This window comes from Phoenix dactylifera, unplaced genomic scaffold (assembly GCF_009389715.1).
Source record: "Phoenix dactylifera cultivar Barhee BC4 unplaced genomic scaffold, palm_55x_up_171113_PBpolish2nd_filt_p 000046F, whole genome shotgun sequence".
Taxonomy (NCBI): Eukaryota; Viridiplantae; Streptophyta; class Magnoliopsida; order Arecales; family Arecaceae; genus Phoenix; species Phoenix dactylifera.
Window position 1 is genome coordinate 837,482 of NW_024067669.1, and position 18,043 is coordinate 855,524.

Below are 18,043 nucleotides of genomic sequence, written 5' to 3' on the forward strand. Positions count from 1 at the left end.
CTATATAAGGAGCTCGGGGTCGAGGTGTTGAAGGTGTTCTTCGTAGTGCATAGAGAGCGAGAGCCAGAAGCCCCCGAAACCCTCGCCTTTTCGATCTCTTTTCGACTCATTTCACGGTATAGGACTTTGGTTCTCCGCCGCCACCGTCGAACGCCGTTTGGTGGAGGTTGAGTTTTCGTTTTTTTCCGGGCAGATCGAGCAATGGGAGCGGCGATACTGACGGATCTCCTGACGGAGATCGTGATCCCCGTGGCAGCCGTCGTCGGGATTGGGTTCGCTTTGATGCAGTGGCTGCTGGTGTCGAGGGTGAAGCTGTCGCCGGAGAGGCAGGGGCCGCTGGCGGGGAGCAAGAACAAGAACGGCTGCTCCGACTACCTCATCGAGGAAGAGGAGGGGCTCACTGATCACAACGTCGTGGTGAAGTGCGCTGAGATCCAGAGCGCCATCTACGAAGGTAACGGCTCGGCGGTTCAGATCCCAAGGTTTTCGTAATCTCCCAGTCGGTCTCTTCTTGTTCTCTCGATTTGGGTGCTTCCGTATTTCGTGGTTTCGTGGTTTGATGGTTTTTCTTTCAAAAACGTTTCTTTTTTCCCTTGAAAAAGATCGGGTTTTTTTAAAAAAAATATTCGGACCGGTCGGTCATTTGGCCCTGTTTATTTCTTGTATTTTATATGTTTCTAGTTGATTTGTCGGAAAAGAAATTTAATAGGAATTGGGCGAAGTATACCTTTTATTGACTCAAGTCGTGTGTCAATGAGTTCAAGTTGTTCTTTTTTTTTTATGAGCGATATTTAGAGATCTATGGCTATTATGCTTACATTTTCACTCATTTCTGTATACTGTTCAGAGTATATTATCTACAATCCTAATCTCTTCTTTCACGCGGGATTTTTAGAACAATATTTTCCTCTTTTTTTTTGGTGGAAACGCAAACTTTTTTGTCGGGTACTGGAGGATTCGTTCCTTCATTCACACTCGATACTTGTATTCTATTTTATTTGTTTCCAGCTGATTTCTCTGATAAGAAAACGTCGGATTCTGGAATTGCTTCCTGTTTTTATTACTAGTTGGATGACTAAGGTAGTGTTTCAATGAGTTCGACTTTTTCTTTTTTTCCCCTTTTCTATTTATGTTTTGGTAATATGAAAAAATAGGAGGCTACAAGTTCTCCTATTATTCTGGTCTCCTTTCTACTTATTTTTGTTTGTTATGTATTTTTTTGCTTCTTGTTTCTTTTATTTTATTTATTTAATTTGTCTACTTTTGATAGAAAGGTTGTTAATTACATGACCTATGATGCTCTTTGTCGGGGTATCAGATGCTTGTCTTATCTGCAGGATATATGTTACAATTGCGAGAGTTCCGGATTCCACTCCATCAATATCTCCAAATTAATAAAATTGATCATCGCGAGAGTTTTGTAGAGGCTCCTTGCCGAATAAGTATATTAAAAAGTTAAAGTTGATCTAAGAATCTGTTCTCTGATAAAACAGTGTTTGCATTGCTATAAGAGTGACAAATTGTTGTGGATTTTTCTTAATATTTTTCAAAGCAAGATTTTATGGTGATAGATCTATATGGATTTTTTAGCTTTTAGGTTTTCCCGTCACAGTATGTAAACTGATTAATCAATGGAGTTGGCATGGAATTTCGTTAGTATGGTATGCTTATCTTCCATTTCTTGTGTTAGATGCTCTGTTATCACTAGTTGTTATTGGTAATCAGCAGCAAAAACTTAGTGCTTATTTTGAATAAAAATTTTTGATATTATAATGGTTGGGTTTATATAAACAGGCGCAACTTCATTCCTTTTCACCGAGTATCAGTATGTTGGAATTTTCATGGTTGCTTTTGCAATCCTGGTATTCCTATTCCTTGGCTCTGTGGAGGGCTTTAGCACTAAGAGCCAGCCCTGCACCTATAGCAAGGACAAGTATTGCAAGCCTGCGCTTGCAAATGCTGTCTTTAGCACTGTGTCCTTCTTGCTCGGTGCAATCACCTCTCTGGTATCTGGTTTTCTTGGAATGAAAATTGCGACATATGCAAACGCCAGAACAACTTTGGAAGCAAGGTGGGGTGTTGGAAAAGCTTTCATTACTGCATTCCGCTCAGGTGCAGTGATGGGCTTTTTGCTTGCTGCAAATGGGCTTTTGGTTCTCTACATTGCAATCAACCTATTCAAGCTGTATTATGGTGATGACTGGGAAGGCCTTTTTGAGGCTATTACTGGTTATGGTCTTGGTGGCTCTTCCATGGCTCTTTTTGGGCGAGTTGGAGGAGGTATCTATACAAAAGCTGCTGATGTTGGCGCTGATCTTGTTGGTAAGGTTGAGAGGAATATCCCTGAAGATGACCCAAGGAATCCAGCTGTAAGTTTCTATATCGTTGTTTAATAATAGGCTTTTGGGGCTTCTTTCTTCTTATTTTTCCCACTATTTATGATAATTTTCTGGAAGCATACAAAGTACGAACTATATTCTTGTTTTTATGAACTCTGCACTCATCTACCTGTTTTTACAGAATACCAGTGCCTCATCCACTGTCGACCAAGCTGCAGATACTAGAATTTCTTACATACATTATTTTTTTAAGATCTTAGATATCCCACGCTGCTTAAGATTCTTTAACTTCTAGAGATATCTGACAGGTGATTGCTGACAATGTTGGAGATAATGTCGGGGATATTGCCGGGATGGGATCCGATCTTTTTGGCTCATATGCTGAATCTTCCTGTGCTGCCCTTGTTGTTGCTTCAATCTCATCCTTTGGAATCAACCATGATTTGACTGCAATGTGCTATCCGTTGCTTATCAGCTCTATGGGTATCATTGTTTGTTTGATCACTACTCTGTTTGCAACTGACTTCTTTGAAATAAAGGCAGTGAAGGAAATCGAGCCTGCACTGAAGAAGCAGCTCATAATCTCAACTTTTCTTATGACTGTTGGTATTGCAATTATCAGTTGGATTGCACTTCCTTCTAGCTTCACAATCTTCAATTTTGGCACCCAGAAGCAAGTGACAAACTGGTAAGTAATATTTATGTTGAAAGTGTTATGTTTTCATGCTTATTAATAATAGTTTGAAATATTATGTACCAAAAAAAAATGATAGTTTGAAATATTATTTGCAGGCAGCTGTTCTTCTGTGTTGGAGTTGGTCTATGGGCTGGCCTGATTATTGGGTTTGTCACTGAATACTACACAAGCAACGCATACAGGTGAAATTTCTTTCTTTTGTTAGTTGCGATGAATTAATTTTGTATCAAATGGCTCACTGATAGTTTGACAAAGCTTCTTTTTTTTTGTAGCCCCGTGCAAGATGTAGCTGATTCCTGCAGAACTGGAGCTGCCACTAACGTCATTTTCGGGCTTGCATTGGGATACAAGTCTGTGATCATTCCAATTTTCGCTATTGCTGTCAGCATTTTTGTTAGTTTTAGCCTTGCTGCCATGTATGGTATTGCAGTTGCTGCTCTAGGCATGTTGAGCACAATTGCTACTGGGCTGGCCATTGATGCCTATGGCCCCATCAGTGACAATGCTGGAGGCATTGCCGAGATGGCTGGAATGAGCCACAGAATACGTGAGAGAACTGATGCACTTGATGCTGCAGGCAATACCACTGCTGCTATCGGAAAGGTATACAAATCATTTCCTGCTTCCTATTCGCTTACAGGCATATGATTTTAGGCATTCAATATTAGAGGTATTTGAGGTAATAGCAAATTTAGGAGGCCTGAGCATGAAGCTATGATGATTTAACCTTGCCTTCATTATACACTAGAATATGGTGCTTTCCACTTCAACATGATGCTTTCACCTAATGTTTTTCCACTAGGTGGTGGCAAAACATGCAACTTATACAATCTTTCTGTCTTCCAATTCGATCTGATCTATTCATTCCGGGAGCTATTTACTTGATTGCAGACATTTTTGCAACACCTCTAACAGAGAAAGATGCCAATTTTGAGGGAAACTTTATGTCAGCTTTTTTCAGACAAAAGTATCTGTTTTGGAAGGAAGGAAATTGCATCCGCATTTCTTTCGGAGAAGGCACCCACATTTTTATTCTTTAAAAAATTGGGTTGCCTAATTAGATGGCAGTAATATTGCAGACAATAGCATTGTGCTTGCCCTATTTATTTACTTGTAGGACTTAGCATCCGTGCATGTGTCTATCAATGTAAGTTTTATGTAGTGTATGGGTAATTGTCAAACCTCCAAGGTTTTGTTGTCTCCTTGTTTGGTCTGTTGGAATTCTGTGTAGGACGATGAATCTTACCCAGGCATTCCATTTGTTTTATTTGCACCGGCTCATAAACTTATATTCCACTTAAATCCACCTGCTTCTTTTTCAGGGTTTTGCCATTGGTTCAGCTGCCTTGGTGTCCCTTGCACTCTTCGGCGCCTTTGTGAGTCGGGCGGCATTATCAACTGTGGATGTTCTGACACCTAAAGTGTTCATCGGGCTAATTGTTGGTGCAATGCTTCCTTACTGGTTCTCAGCCATGACCATGAAGAGTGTAGGCAGTGCAGCTCTGAAGATGGTGGAGGAAGTTCGCCGACAGTTTAACACCATACCCGGTCTTATGGAGGGAACCGCCAAACCTGACTATGCCACTTGTGTCAAAATCTCGACAGATGCCTCCATCAGGGAGATGATTCCACCTGGTGCTCTAGTCATGCTCACACCTCTCATTGTTGGAACCTTCTTTGGTGTGGAAACTCTATCAGGGGTTCTTGCAGGCGCCCTTGTATCTGGCGTTCAGGTCTGTGGAAAATCATTATTTTGAACTTTTTAGAGCATTGAGTGCAAGAAATCATGGGCCTTCCCTCTGTTTACAGGTTGCAATATCTGCATCAAACACTGGTGGTGCATGGGATAATGCTAAGAAGTATATTGAGGTAAAAGCTACCCTTGAATCTTTTTTCGAATTCTTGCGGGCTTCAGATGTCTTCCATGAAATTGAACTTGGAATTTGTCACCACTTTAGCTGATCATGCTATTTAGAAGTTAGTAATGATTTTTTCTGTTCTTTGTTGTTGTTGTTGTGTGTTCTTCCTTTTGGGGGTCAGGCTGGGGCTTCAGAGCATGCTAGGACCCTTGGTCCCAAAGGATCAGATGCCCACAAGGCTGCTGTGATCGGTGACACCATCGGAGACCCACTAAAGGACACATCTGGACCATCACTCAACATCCTTATCAAGTTAATGGCCGTCGAATCTCTTGTATTTGCACCGTTCTTCGCTGCACATGGAGGCATCCTCTTCAGGATCTTCTGAGAAGATAGCAGCATCCCTTCTTCACCACCATATTTACCTCAACCTTCTATCCTTTTTGCTTCGTTCTCTTCTCTTTTACCTGTTATACCAAGGCCTGTGTCTGGTGTTTTAAGTTTCAAGCTGTAGTTGATGCAATGAAGCTCCCAGTGTCCATGCATGGGCTCCGCCGCTCCGGGCAGCCAAATTTTCCTGTGCTGAATAGTAGACGACGACGATGATCATGTTAGTGATGGTTATGACAATGATAATTTTTCTTAGGAGAGGAACAAAAAGTTGTTTAAATGCTCCATATGATGGTTGGAAAGTTGGTGTGGAGTCCTTTTCAATCAGTTGACCAAAGTTTCGCCTCAAAAAAAAAAAAAGGGTCAGTCGCGCAAAGTTTGATGTGGTGGATCTGAAGCTGAGTAAGCCCTTCCTTTTCTGTTGAAAAATCTGGCGAGGAGAGCCTGTCTAAACCGAATGGGTTTGTTAATGTTATTATGAAGTATAGAGTTTTTAGTTTGAAGCCGATGCCTTGGTGCGAAGTGTTGATATTGGTCTTGCAGCAACTTTTCCATCACGCAGTGCAGCTACATTGGGAGGGACCTCTTTGTTCCACCCTCCTAATGCTAAAACATTCCAGAAAGGCATCATCGTTTCTTGTGTTGTTTGATGCCTCTATGATGGTTGGGCCTTTCAATTCTAGCGTGCCAAGTAGCTCAAGCATTGGCATATGGTACACCAAATCAAGCCTCTCCCAACTCGAATGAACATAATGTTCTCCTCAGCTATGATCCACTCCAAAAATGATTCATTAGTTGTCACCACATTCTCAGTGATAGTCCATTACCTCTTTAAAAGAAGTATGGTCTAACTGATTTGCTAAAGGATTTTCTTACTTTCCCACATTCCCATCCTACCATTGATCTGAGGAATAGACCACCATCAAAGAGCTCGAGGCTCCAGAGTATACCCTTTCTCTTCTCTAATCTTCGGCATATACTCTTGTGCCTTGCCTCTCTTTTTCCCTACTGACATTTACTTTAGTTTCAGTTCAAATAAGCAGAAGATAGAATAACAGTTCATCATCAGCCCGTGCAGATGCTTTCAAATATAAAGGACATGGCCCCAAGCTGAATGGAAGTCGAACAAACAACCACTCATACAAATGGCATTTCAAGTTACCAAATTTGATACCTGAATATTCGGTTTGATAACCTGCTACTAATTCCTCCTCTGCTTCCGGTAAATCAAATGGCAATCTCTCACATTCGGCTAGAGAAGAAATTAGAAAAACAATAAACCCTATAGGTTGACGCCACAGATTCCACCCCCAAAAACCATATTTTGACTGTGCTTCAACTATATCAACTGTACTTGAACTATTAGATAATCATAGTCGATAATAACATCACTGTTCCCATCGCTATTACAAAACCGTACATGAAACTTCAGCTTCATACGGCTCCTCTATGGCCAATGAGCACCTCAGCCTTCAAAAGCACTGATCTTTGACAATAGAATATAATTGAACGTATTGCAGTATCTAGGAATTTTCTTGCCTACTGATTGCTGCACTCTTGCAGAGATTTTTGCCGATGATTCAAGGACTTTGCTCTATAGCTGACATCAAATTTGTAACAAAACCCTAAAAGATGGATCAAAATGTGATCTCTTAGGCGCTATAGGAATGTTGAATATGATGGACAGCAAACTTGCGATGCAGAGGTAAGCCAAGTGCTTGGTAAATATGGTTGATAATAGTACCTAAAACATGAAATAGAAAGCACTGTAGGAGTCAGACAGCAACCTATAAGAAAAGACAAAAGACAGAAAGTAAAAATGGGAAACCAGCCGAAACATACACCAGTGAGCAGTGAATGGATGAAAAGTCAATCACTGTTACAAGCAGAGTCACAAGACTACATTCACTCAGGTTAAAAGTAGGAAAAACATGTCATGGTTCAGCATAAGGAAACAATGCTGCAGATATTCTCCAAGCTAAAAATTCAGGAAACAATAATAACAACAACATAAGGACTGAATGATAGATGAGAATATGCGTCCGCATCAAAATGTTTATTCATAGATATTGTATATCATGTTCTTTTCTATTTTATTTCTTCATGTTCTTTTCTATTTTACTTCTTCATGTTCTTTTCTATTTTACTTCTTCATGTTCTTCCCCTTCAGTTAACATGGGTAACACATCCACCTAGGTGGAATGGTGGGGCTGAAATGACAAAAGGGGAAAGGAAAGGGGACTAAGAGCCTGAGTTGGCCACAAATTTGCAATTAATTTTGATTGGCTAAAGAAACTCATAAATAATTTCAAATTCATGAAAAAATCAGTCATATATATGTATGTACAAAGGGATGAAGTTGGATTCTTCAACTTCATTCATACACATGATCAAGGATTAAAGTATTGCAGGCTAGTAGTGCATAGGCCTGGCACTGACATAGTATGTACTCTGTTGTGTTGTGCCAAGCATGTCAGCACACTGGCACAGCCAAGCAGTGGCACACAACCTGTATTGTGCCAACACCGCATGTCCATAAGGTATTGGCACAGTACATATCATGCATTCTATACTATGCCAATCTTCATATAAAATCCATACTATGTTACATGCAATATGCTGAAAAGGTTTTTTACTTTTCTTTTTCCTTTCTTCCTTTTTTTTTTTTTGCTTGATTGAAAATGTGTTTTCTGATAACCAAAAAACTCTATGGCATCTGACCCTTCTAATTTCTCCCTTTCTCACCTTCTTATCTCAGCAAAATGGAAGGATTTTAATGCTATATTCCACTCACTATAAAATACCATACAAATATAGGAGCTTCTTGGTACCTAAACACCCCTTTCTTTTGTAGTGCACTAAAATAAAATCATTCCCAAATTGAGACCCGCAATGCATAAATTGTGGTTCACCTGGCACTAATATTTGAAGAAACAAATTTTGACCACATCCTTGAGCAAAGAATCAAAACGGACTGTTATTCCCACTCCCATACTTCCTCCACACAACAAAGGTATTGACATCCTCTGCAGTCCTATTACCCCACCCTGCACCTAAAAATTTCTTATACAATAATTGTTGACATGCAAGATTTGCTTCAAGGTCAATCTCTTTTCAAGCAACAGCATGTCAGTCATGAATTTCCCCTTCCTCAGCCCTCTAAACTCTCACCCATCAAACATGCCCTCATTATCCTGTGGAGCAATATTTTCAAAGCTTCTCGTTCTCCTTAACCTTACCAAATCTCTACCACCATTTTCCCGCAATGACCAAGTTATAACTCACCAAAAATGACTCAGGACAGACACAAGATACAGCATTTGCGAACAAAGAACAAGACCAGCACAGAACTCCAAGCTATTCTACTACTTTCATTGTAGTTGCTCGACCATTATAGGGTTGTTAGATTGAGAGTTGGTATCGTAGATGCATTTCAATACAATATCTTTGAGAAATCATGAATTGATTCTTCATGTCGTTTTTTTTGGCATGAAAAGCTGCAACATGACTAGCTTCCTAAACATATAAATTCAACAGGAAGAACAAAGAAAACGAAGAACTTGAAGAAGAACAGATACCTGTGCTCCAATCATTAGCCCTTTCTATCGAACTCGAACAGCTGCTTCCTCAGTATATCATGCAAACGCCCGAACAGCTCCTTCTTCAACGAATCGAATGCGACATCCATTCTCTCAAGCAGCTCGGTGGAATTCTTGTTGTACATGAACAACCCATTGTACAGCTCGAAACTATCACTGCATGTGTTCTCCACCAGATCGAGCAGGGTCTCGTACCCCTTGGTGTTAATCGGGGTCGACTTGAGATCCAACTTGGCAAGAATCCTCCCCACGGTGTGAGTCAGGAACTGTATTTCAGCAGCATTCTCGTCATGATCCGTACAGGACATCTCCACCATCCGGCAGCCCTCGCGCTCGAAGATCTCAAGGAATCGCCGGCAGCGCTCTGCGCGGCCGCCGGAATCGCCGATACGGACCTTCTCGTAGACGAAGGACAGGCCGGCCCAGCCGTTCTTGCCGCTCTCGGGCCCGAACATGGGGTGGGTGCAGAGAATGTCGAAGTCCGGTGGGAGAAGCTGGAGGAAGAGGTTCTTGGGGAACTCCTTGACGGAGAGAACGTCGACGAAGAGAGTGTTGCGGCGGAGGCGCTGGATGGGGAGGGAGCGGAGAACGGCATCGGTGGAGAGGATCGAGGTGCAGAGGAGGACCACGTCGGGGTGCTCCTCGCACAGGTCGTGGGGGTCGCGGAAAAAGGAGACGCCGAGGGAGCGAGCGACGTCGGAGTAGTCGGAGCGCGAATGGGCGAGGAGGGCGTGGCCCTGGTGGGCGAAGGTGCGGGCGAGGAACTGGCCGAAGTTGCCGAAGCCGATGATGCCGATCTTGAGCTTGGAGCGGCGGTCGAGCAGTTCGGAGGCCCGAGACTCGTAGTCGAACGGCTGGGCGGCGTCCAGGGCCCGGATTACCAACCGGCAGCGGAGGGCGAGGCCGGTGGTGCCGCCGCAACCAGGGCGGCGGAGAGGGGCGGTGCGGGGGTGGACGGAGGCAGCCGAGATCGGGGGTTGGGATGGGTTGCGAGGGCGGAGAGGAGGGGGGAGGAGGGCGGAGAGGACCATTTCGCCAAAACCCTAACCCTTACGGCGGAGAGGGGTCGGGGGAGGGCCAGCGACGGCGAGCGGGAGACGGGGAGGCGGCGTGGTTACGGAGGTGTGACGTGGTTAGAGACGCAGGGTTTTCAAAAGAGCGGGACTTTATATTATAAGACAGAAAACGAGAAGGGGTTTCTTTGTCGTGCCTGGGTTCCAGTCCACTTGACTGTTAATTTTTTCTCTTTTGGCGTGTGTTAAATGTCACAGTTAAATACATTAACACCTTATATTAACACCATATATCGGATAGAGACTGGTATCATGACAAAGTTGAGTTAGATACCAAGTTTGTATGAAATTTTGAACTAAGTTAGAAACCAGCATCAACCAGCCTCAATACTGAAACCCAACTTATAACAAATGAGGATCATGATGCACACCTTTTTTTGAGCAATGATCATGATGCAGATCTTGATTGAAATCAAACTTAGACTCCATACAAATCATTCTCCTCGAGTTTGATGCCCCAATGGGTTTGCTGCTAGTTTTGCTTTTATTGATGATTTTTGAGTTCATAAAAAGTAATGGGCATGAATAAGATTAAAAATCTTGCAACATAAAACCATGAGGTATATAGGTAGGGTTAGCCCATCCCTCTTAATGACTACATTGGCCAAGAGCCCACTCAGCCACCCCCAACCTTAAAGAAACATTAACTCCTACCAGCCCATCCATGTCACAGATACTAGCATACTGTAATGAATGACTCACATGATGTAGCATGGTATCTTTCTGCTTTGCTTTTCCTCAGTCCTAACAGACTGTGCTCTTAAATTAGGATGCTTCGACAGCAATTAGAGGGGTTTAGAAATTCAGATTTTTCTTGCCCCTCATATGCAAATCATTTCCCTTCTCCTTTTTTTTTTCCTTTTCATTTATTATTTGATCAAAGATTTTTAGCAATGAATTACAAACCTCATAGCCTTAAAGCCGGATCAAGAATGGACCACTTAGCAGTCCAGCCTCTCAGTACATGATGCAACAAGAAGCTACCCACAAGCAGGAGCATGAAAGTGGGGAATGTGGACAAAAACAATAGAAAATGGGGCAAGTGTTATTGGTAGTGACGCATCAACTTCCATGGGTTTGAGTGTAGGGAAATTCCCTTCTGAATCTACAGACAAGATGTTGCCATTCAGCAGCATGGCTTGGCTGTGTAAGTTCCCATCCTTGGCTGTTAAATGGTATTCTTCCCTCATAAATGCAAGCGTTCTCCCAAGTCGAGTTATATGGTTGAACCTTGTCCTAGGAATGTGATGCTTCAATGCTATAGTAAAGGCAGATGCAGTGGTAACAAAAACTTGAGAAGTAGTTTTGCCACTGAGATTGATCAGTAGCAGTGTAATCCCTAGCTGAAAAATAAGTAAGAGAAGAACTCATGACAAAGGACTCAATGTAGAGAAGAAAGAAGAGAGAGAGAGAGATTCAATGACTTACGGATTCTCTTGCACAATGTGCATATGCCCGTATACTCTTTGTTCCTGTGAAGTTTGTTGATAGGACTTTGCTTCCCATCAGTCGATGCCACAAAAGAGCACTGCACTAAGAGAGGAGTTATGTTAATGGCATTGACTCTGAGATGGGATTGCTTTGCACATAAGTACCGAAGTCTGAATACTGATTCTTATTGATGAAGAACCAACACTCTTCGAAAAGTTTGGGTTTAGGATTGTTTTTTTCATTAACTGCATCCTATCAAACTTGGTATAAACCAATAAAACCTAAGAAAAGAAAGACAAAACATGACTGTGGATTTAGAAGGAAAAAAAATTGATGAAAAGGCTGCAAGTGTGGAAAGAAAAAAAGGGTAACCTGTAGTAATCAGGATTCGGATGGAACGTCGCTGTGTTGAGTAGGCCATAGTTTCCACCAACCAAGGATTGTCTGCAATAACTTTTAGTGTTGTATGTCGATGACATGCCAAGCTGATCCAAGTACCTATCAAGTTGTTATCAAAATTAAATCCTTCCACTAGAGTTCTTACCCCCCAAAAAGATCCTAGACCAGTAAGAGCTGGCTTACCAGAAGCTGAACACAAATGAATCTGTGACAAGATGGTGGCCGCTATTGTAAGCTCCTCCAGCTTCACCAACCCAAGCAGTGGTTGAAGTGCCTGCACTTCGGAGAATTCCTTGGAGATTTCTGAATGTGCTCGCTTCACCATCAAGATACGAGGGATTAAGAATTTTATCAACCAAGTGCTTATCGACACCTGAGCACGGAATACAGGTTATCAAAGGTAAGTCCTTGACAGAAATCTTCAATAGAACAGCTGAAAATTACTGAGTTCAAGCAGCAATACCTGCTCCCAGATTATATATGTGGTGGGTGATCGCATCCAATGAGTGGGGTTTTGTTTTTTTGATGAGTTCATTGAACCAGCTAGCATCGAAGAAACCCCCTGGTGCTAGTACCAGTGGCTTATGAGGGAAACCTTGGTATATGTCATCAATAATTTTTTTAAGGGAGATCACATCTGCAGCATATTGATCTGCCCCAATTCTAGCTCCAACTCCACTTCCACTTAATTCATTTCCTGACAAGTAAACAGGTCCTTTAGTTCGAATAGCGTGCATGCCACTGTATTTCACACACATCTGAAGCAAACTATATGCCAAAAGATTTTTAACATCCCATTGAATTAGATCAGCTGTTTGTTAATCTTTTGTCATTGTTTATTCTAACTTCAGTACTATCTCTATTGAGCAAAATCTTTATGAAGTGAAAAATCTAAATGGGACATGACTCTTACCAAGCTCCCAACCATGGATAGTGTAACCCTTATTGACAGTGTAGTGAATAAAAGATGCAGCGTTGGTGGAGTTCCAGGGTCCTCCTAAAGAACCACCTGGCAAATGAACCCTTCCATTAAGGGCATTCAGCCCAAAAATGATTACAGCTCTGAAGCGAGAATGCATCGGATTAGACAGAATTTATGAAGAGAGCAATGAGAAATGCAGGGTACGCCTACCACGAAAGCATTCATTATGAAAGCATACTATCCTAACAGAATTTTTCTAGTGGGATCAAGGGAAAAACTAGTCCATGAGGCATTTATAGGAAGTTTAAATAATCAAAGTACCCGGCTTTTTTGAAGAAACCATTGAGTTCATCCCATCTATGCATGGGTAGGCAGCCTTGAGAAAAACCAAACATCTCAGATTTTTTCTTAACAAAAGGAGTGCATGGCTGTTGAGGATCCACGCCATATATGACCTTATCTTGCAAGGAGCCCCCAATGCGGAGTTTCAATGGAGAAAATTCTGAAAGGTCACAAAAATTAGTTCAGAGGAAAAAAAAAAACTAGATTGGCCATTTGATATTAAAAGCATAGGCATAGATTAATTTTTTTAAATAAAATACTAGGAAAGCACTTACCTTTAACAGCATTCAATAAAATCTTGTTGGAAAGATTCTGCAGGAAGGAAAAAATGAAACACCTGTGTCAATCACCATTTTCAATCATTTTACCTTCACATTCAGAAAGTAATATTTGTTTTGAAAAAAAAGAAGTCTGGATCACACACACTAACATGAGATGGACAAATGAACACACCAAATAAACAATTGAATTATAGAAGGGAACGAAGCATAGTAAACCAAATAGCCCTTCATTTCTTTTCAGAGGAAGAAGAAGAAGAAGATCGTTTTTTTCTTAAGACTATATACTACTACTAATATCAGAAACCATGTCAAGGAAACCATCTTCAAAATGTAAAATGGGACCTCACAGGATTTAGACATTATGAGGAAATATAAATGATGATGGAGTGAACTTTATCAGAAGTACTCGATCCTCATTTTCAATTTCCATTCAACAAACCTATGATATCAAGAAGAGTGAAACAAATAAAATTAGCATATTAATGAAAACTACAAATAGTTTTCACTCGAAATGAAAAAAGGGAAACAATCTGGAAACAACACAGAGACAAAAAAAAACTCTCCAAATAGAGGCAAAAATATAAATTCTTCATTTTAATTAAGCTCCAAATCATAGAAAACCATTGCCAAATACTGACAAAAATATAAATTTTTACATAGACAATGCTAAGAAAAAAAAATCTAGAAACAACACAAACAATTGCCAAATTCGACCAAAAAGAAAAAGTTCAGTTTTTGACAAGCTCCACATTACAAATTATAACACAATACAGAGCAAACATCCGAACTTTTGACCAAATTGAGCATTGCTACCAAACTGAACCCCCCCCCCCCCCCCCCCCCCCACAAAAAAAAAAAAACAATTCTGAGAAAATCCATATGAATAAAAGTTCAGATTTTGACGAGCTCCACATTGCAAAATATAACAGCACTAAGCCAAAAAAACCAAACTTTTTACCAGATTGAGCACGGATGCGAGGCCCCAGCTACAAGTCCCGTAATCACACTTCTCCGGCGGCCACCAATCCAGCGTAGCGCAAACGAAGTCATCGTCAGTGACCGCAATGGCAGTTGTCCCATCGACGACGGCGGTCCCCTTGCTGGCCCCAGCAGGCGGAGAAGCCCCAACAGCGTCCACTGCGACGAAGCTGGAGAGCCATAGAAATGCCCAGAAGCAGAAGCCCAGGAGCCGCAGAAGAGCTCCACCCATCTCCCAGAGGCCTTCAGAGAGAAACAGAAGGAGAATAGAGAGAAAGGTGAGGCCTTTAGGGGCAATATAAGAAGAGAATACCTCCCAGCACCACCATATAAATACTATAATGCCTTCTTACCCGAGGGTGGAATAGGTTGGTACACAAAGCTTGGAATCTATATAGAGGGAGGGGCTCCAAGAGGAGAAGGGAAACAGAGGAGGACAAAAGGGACCAACTGCCTTTGTCTTACTGGGGTTAGATTTGGGGTAAAATTGATGTCCCCGCGGGGGGGGGGGGGGGGGGGGGGGGGGACGTGGTTCGGCTTCTTAAACTTTTATGGACGGCGGTGGCGAGCATGTGAAGCGGAGTTTAAAAAAAAAAGCGGAGTGGGGCCCACTGTAAGGTTTTAGATGCTTTGCTTGAGTTAGGGGGCGGTGCTTGGGAGGGAATACCCCATGTAGATACTGTCCTGTCCCAGATATTGCCACTTGATCTGGGCCGTTCATTTAGCAATGCAGCCGTTTCTAGTTGTAAGTAATCCAGTGTTTGACCATGGCGCGGGGCATTTTGAAAGAGGGACCTTTACTTAAAATTATAGAGGAAAGGGACTTTTCTATATATTGGCAACAAGTGGTACAACAACAGTAACATAGCCATTATATTCTTTTATAGAAATGAAACTCACAAAAATAATATATTGCTCATATAATATTGACTACAAGCTTCTGTTTTGACAAAATTCTTGTGCTTTTGATAAGAAGGACCGAATAAAAATATATTATTCAGCAATATTGTTTGTCAAATTATTAATATAAGAGCTCTTTAGTCAATTAGAGATTTTTAGAAATTCATGCTTATTATGCTAGTACTCATTAATTTATGGAACTAACGGTGATTATTATGCTAAAGAAATGTTTTGGCACAGAAGAGATGTACTTTTGAAGTTTGGCTTCATATATACAAGTCCATTATAAATGTTATGATACACAAAAAAAAAAAAAATTCTTTCTCTCATCTTAGCAAATATCAGAATCATCAATCTTGCACTCGTTTGGAACAATCGAGTTATTGTAAATTAAAGGGTTTTCGCATTGGCAGCACCTTGTGGTCCAACTGCTGTCCTAAAATTCCATTGTTTAAGTGGAGTCTAAGGTACACTCAATTAATGACCTTCCAATAATGCAAGTTGAATGGTTTCATCTCTTTTGTGGCTTGTTGTGGAAGGAGGGTAGGTTATTGTTTTGACATGAAGGAGACACCTCAACCATCAAACTACTAAGGTTGCATCAAACAATGGTTTGTCCTGGTCCTATTGGGATTTTTATTGCAGTTGAGTTGGTTATCATGTCAATTGTGAATCTTAATTATATTAGGATATATGTTAAACTGTGCATCTAATTACTTGTGGGTTTAGTTAGGGCATTCCTTACCATGAGTAGCATTTGTGTACTATATGACTGTACAGCCTTCAGATTGAAAAAGAAATAATAGTTCCTGAAATTGTTTGGTGACTAGAATTGGTGACCGAGTCCGAGTGGTTTTGTATTTGGTCTTTAAGAATATGAGAGTGGTGAGGCATTGTGAGTAGCTTGAGTATGGAATGCCTGTTGGAGTCCAAAGAGGATTTGTGTCTTGCTTCTTTTTTTGTGAGTTAGGGAACAGTTCATAATTTCCATGGTTATCGTGGAGAAAGTATTGTGAGGCATGTTTTGATATTGAACATGAGTTTTGTTATTTTTTTTTATTAGTAAAATTTTTAGTCCACTCTCTTCAAATTTATTCTCCCTTAATTTTGTTTCTTTCTCATTATTGTTGCTTGTTCTTGAGGTTCTGGGCATTGGCCAGCCCTATTACTTAGCATCATGCCATTCTATGATAGATCATAGAACCCTCAAAACATGAACTGTGTCATTATAGTACATTTTCTTAGCTTATCTTTCTTCATAGACACATCCAAGTAGAACCGGGAACCAAATATCGTTAGTGCGATTAAAGACTCAAGTCCCGACGGAATATTCTGCAGGACACTGGAATAGGGTATCGTCCTAAGTATCAGGACAGGACCATCCTGCTATTATCCAAACATCCTAATCGGTACATCTTTGGACATTCTCTATTCCAAATGTCGGAACAGGACGAGATGATGGTGCATTCCATTTTATAAAAAAATCGAAACAGCTTTATTCCATAGTATTTAAAATCTTGAGTGCAATTCCAAGTCTAAAATTTTCTGTCTTTAACTCTCCCTTATTTTTTTTTCCCCTCTTAAGTACAGAATCAACAAAAAAAACAATCTACCTCTAGACAAAAGAGTGGGCCAATTGCGCGATCATAATGAAAGATATACCTTGACTCAAAAGTTTATACGCTTCCAAATCTAGGAAGGATGACAAGAAAACGAGTACAAAATTACCAACTAAAATAATTACGAGACCATCCATCATGACAATGCAGTGCTGCTAACTAGATGTATTCATTTGAATTTAATTTGTAAACGAAGCAATTCCAAGTCCTATTATACTATCCATTGACGTATTGGATATTAGGAACTACCTGATGACAGTACATGAGAGCTTCACCACCTTAATTCATTCTATAACAACCAAATGTTATATCTTTTGACTTCCTCATCAAGGCTACCAATCAAACTAATGCAACCATTTCCAAACACCAAGCAAGACAAAAGTGCTAAGTTGCTAACAGTGAGCTTAACTTTAAATTGGTAATTTCTCCTCAGCTGGCCATTGACGTAGAAGTCCAAACAGCTAACTTGTGGATGCAAGATTGCAAATTCAGGTTTAGAAAGGGGTTTTAGGTTTTAGGTCTAAAAGAGTTTGATTGGGAACAAAAATTCAGGTTTTATGTTTTAAAGATCTTGTTTTCATGCCAATCAAGAAGTATATAAAAGAAAGGTCCAGACATATAGGCTAAATCTTTTATATGGTCATCTACAATAAATGAAGCAAGATGAATCCAGATAATTAGCAAGCAAAAGAAGAAAAAAACAGTAATTTAGAACAAGGTTTTTAAAACTTTGACATCTTAGCAATCTAAATGGATAGGTGGCACCAAGATGAACTGAGATCTCGGTTGAATAGTAAGTTGGTAAAGATATGGAAAGGTCAAGATGTTCGAACTCAGATCTCCGCGGATATTTATCAAAACTATAACATTTAACCATCAAAAATTTTAGTAAAATCAGAATTATCACTATTTTTTAAGACATTAGGTTAGAATATAATAATTAAAATATATGTTTAAAATTGAAAAAAAATAGATTAGAAAATCTCCATCAATAATATATCGGTTTAAACTAGCTGCGGTTATTAAGGGTTGAAATTTCAAAAACATAAAACATCATATTGTTGTGAACCCAATACCGATACAAACCAAGAGCTGCAATGCCCCATGCTTCAAACAAAGTTTTCCAAGGGGATAGCACTAGAAGCAAGAGGCTTTGCGGTTCTCCATGTTAATATCCTACAAAGCTCGTATGCTCATGGGCTCCATCTTGCCCA

At 40.6% G+C, this 18,043-nt stretch overlaps 3 protein-coding genes across 9 annotated transcripts in view; 1 reads left to right on the plus strand and 2 right to left on the minus strand.

Moving 5' to 3' along the window:
- Positions 1–31: 31 nt before the first annotated feature.
- LOC103710117 (pyrophosphate-energized vacuolar membrane proton pump-like) lies at positions 32–5,788 on the plus strand. The gene is made up of 8 exons (XM_008795732.4): positions 32–454; positions 1,795–2,369; positions 2,648–3,027; positions 3,132–3,218; positions 3,309–3,639; positions 4,359–4,769; positions 4,846–4,905; positions 5,077–5,788. Exons 1-8 carry the CDS (start codon positions 202–204, stop codon positions 5,281–5,283), a joined length of 2,304 nt encoding a protein of 767 aa, XP_008793954.2. The 5' UTR covers positions 32–201; the 3' UTR covers positions 5,284–5,788.
- Positions 5,789–6,479: 691 nt separating this feature from the next.
- On the minus strand, positions 6,480–10,606 carry LOC103710118 (arogenate dehydrogenase 2, chloroplastic-like). Of its 3 annotated transcripts, none has more exons than XM_008795734.4 (2): positions 8,864–10,606; positions 6,480–6,910 (listed from the first exon to the last, which is right to left on the minus strand). In XM_008795734.4, the coding sequence occupies exon 1, from the start codon at positions 9,913–9,915 to the stop codon at positions 8,878–8,880; it is 1,038 nt and encodes a 345-aa protein (XP_008793956.2). In that variant the 5' UTR covers positions 9,916–10,606; the 3' UTR covers positions 6,480–6,910; positions 8,864–8,877. The 3 variants fall into 3 exon arrangements, with proteins under 3 accessions (XP_008793956.2, XP_038971914.1, XP_008793955.2); XM_039115986.1 differs by having other exon boundaries at positions 6,480–7,029; XM_008795733.4 differs by having other exon boundaries at positions 6,480–7,072.
- Positions 10,607–10,783: 177 nt separating this feature from the next.
- LOC103710119 (heparanase-like protein 3) overlaps positions 10,784–18,043 on the minus strand; it is a 52,304-nt gene continuing 45,044 nt past the window's right edge. For 3 of the 5 annotated variants that reach the window (XM_039115982.1, XM_039115981.1, XM_039115980.1), the window contains exons 7-15: positions 14,291–14,553; positions 13,327–13,363; positions 13,031–13,211; positions 12,701–12,849; positions 12,251–12,484; positions 11,971–12,160; positions 11,761–11,886; positions 11,386–11,485; positions 10,784–11,300 (exon numbers count right to left, since the gene is read on the minus strand). In XM_039115982.1, the coding sequence (XP_038971910.1) occupies positions 10,938–11,300; positions 11,386–11,485; positions 11,761–11,886; positions 11,971–12,160; positions 12,251–12,484; positions 12,701–12,849; positions 13,031–13,211; positions 13,327–13,363; positions 14,291–14,553 (1,643 nt within the window). In that variant the 3' untranslated portion in view covers positions 10,784–10,937. Of the gene's footprint in view, positions 11,301–11,385; positions 11,486–11,760; positions 11,887–11,970; positions 12,161–12,250; positions 12,485–12,700; positions 12,850–13,030; positions 13,212–13,326; positions 13,389–14,290; positions 14,554–14,663; positions 14,770–18,043 lie in introns of those variants that run through there. The other 2 variants (XM_039115984.1, XM_039115983.1) reach the window with 2 other exon arrangements.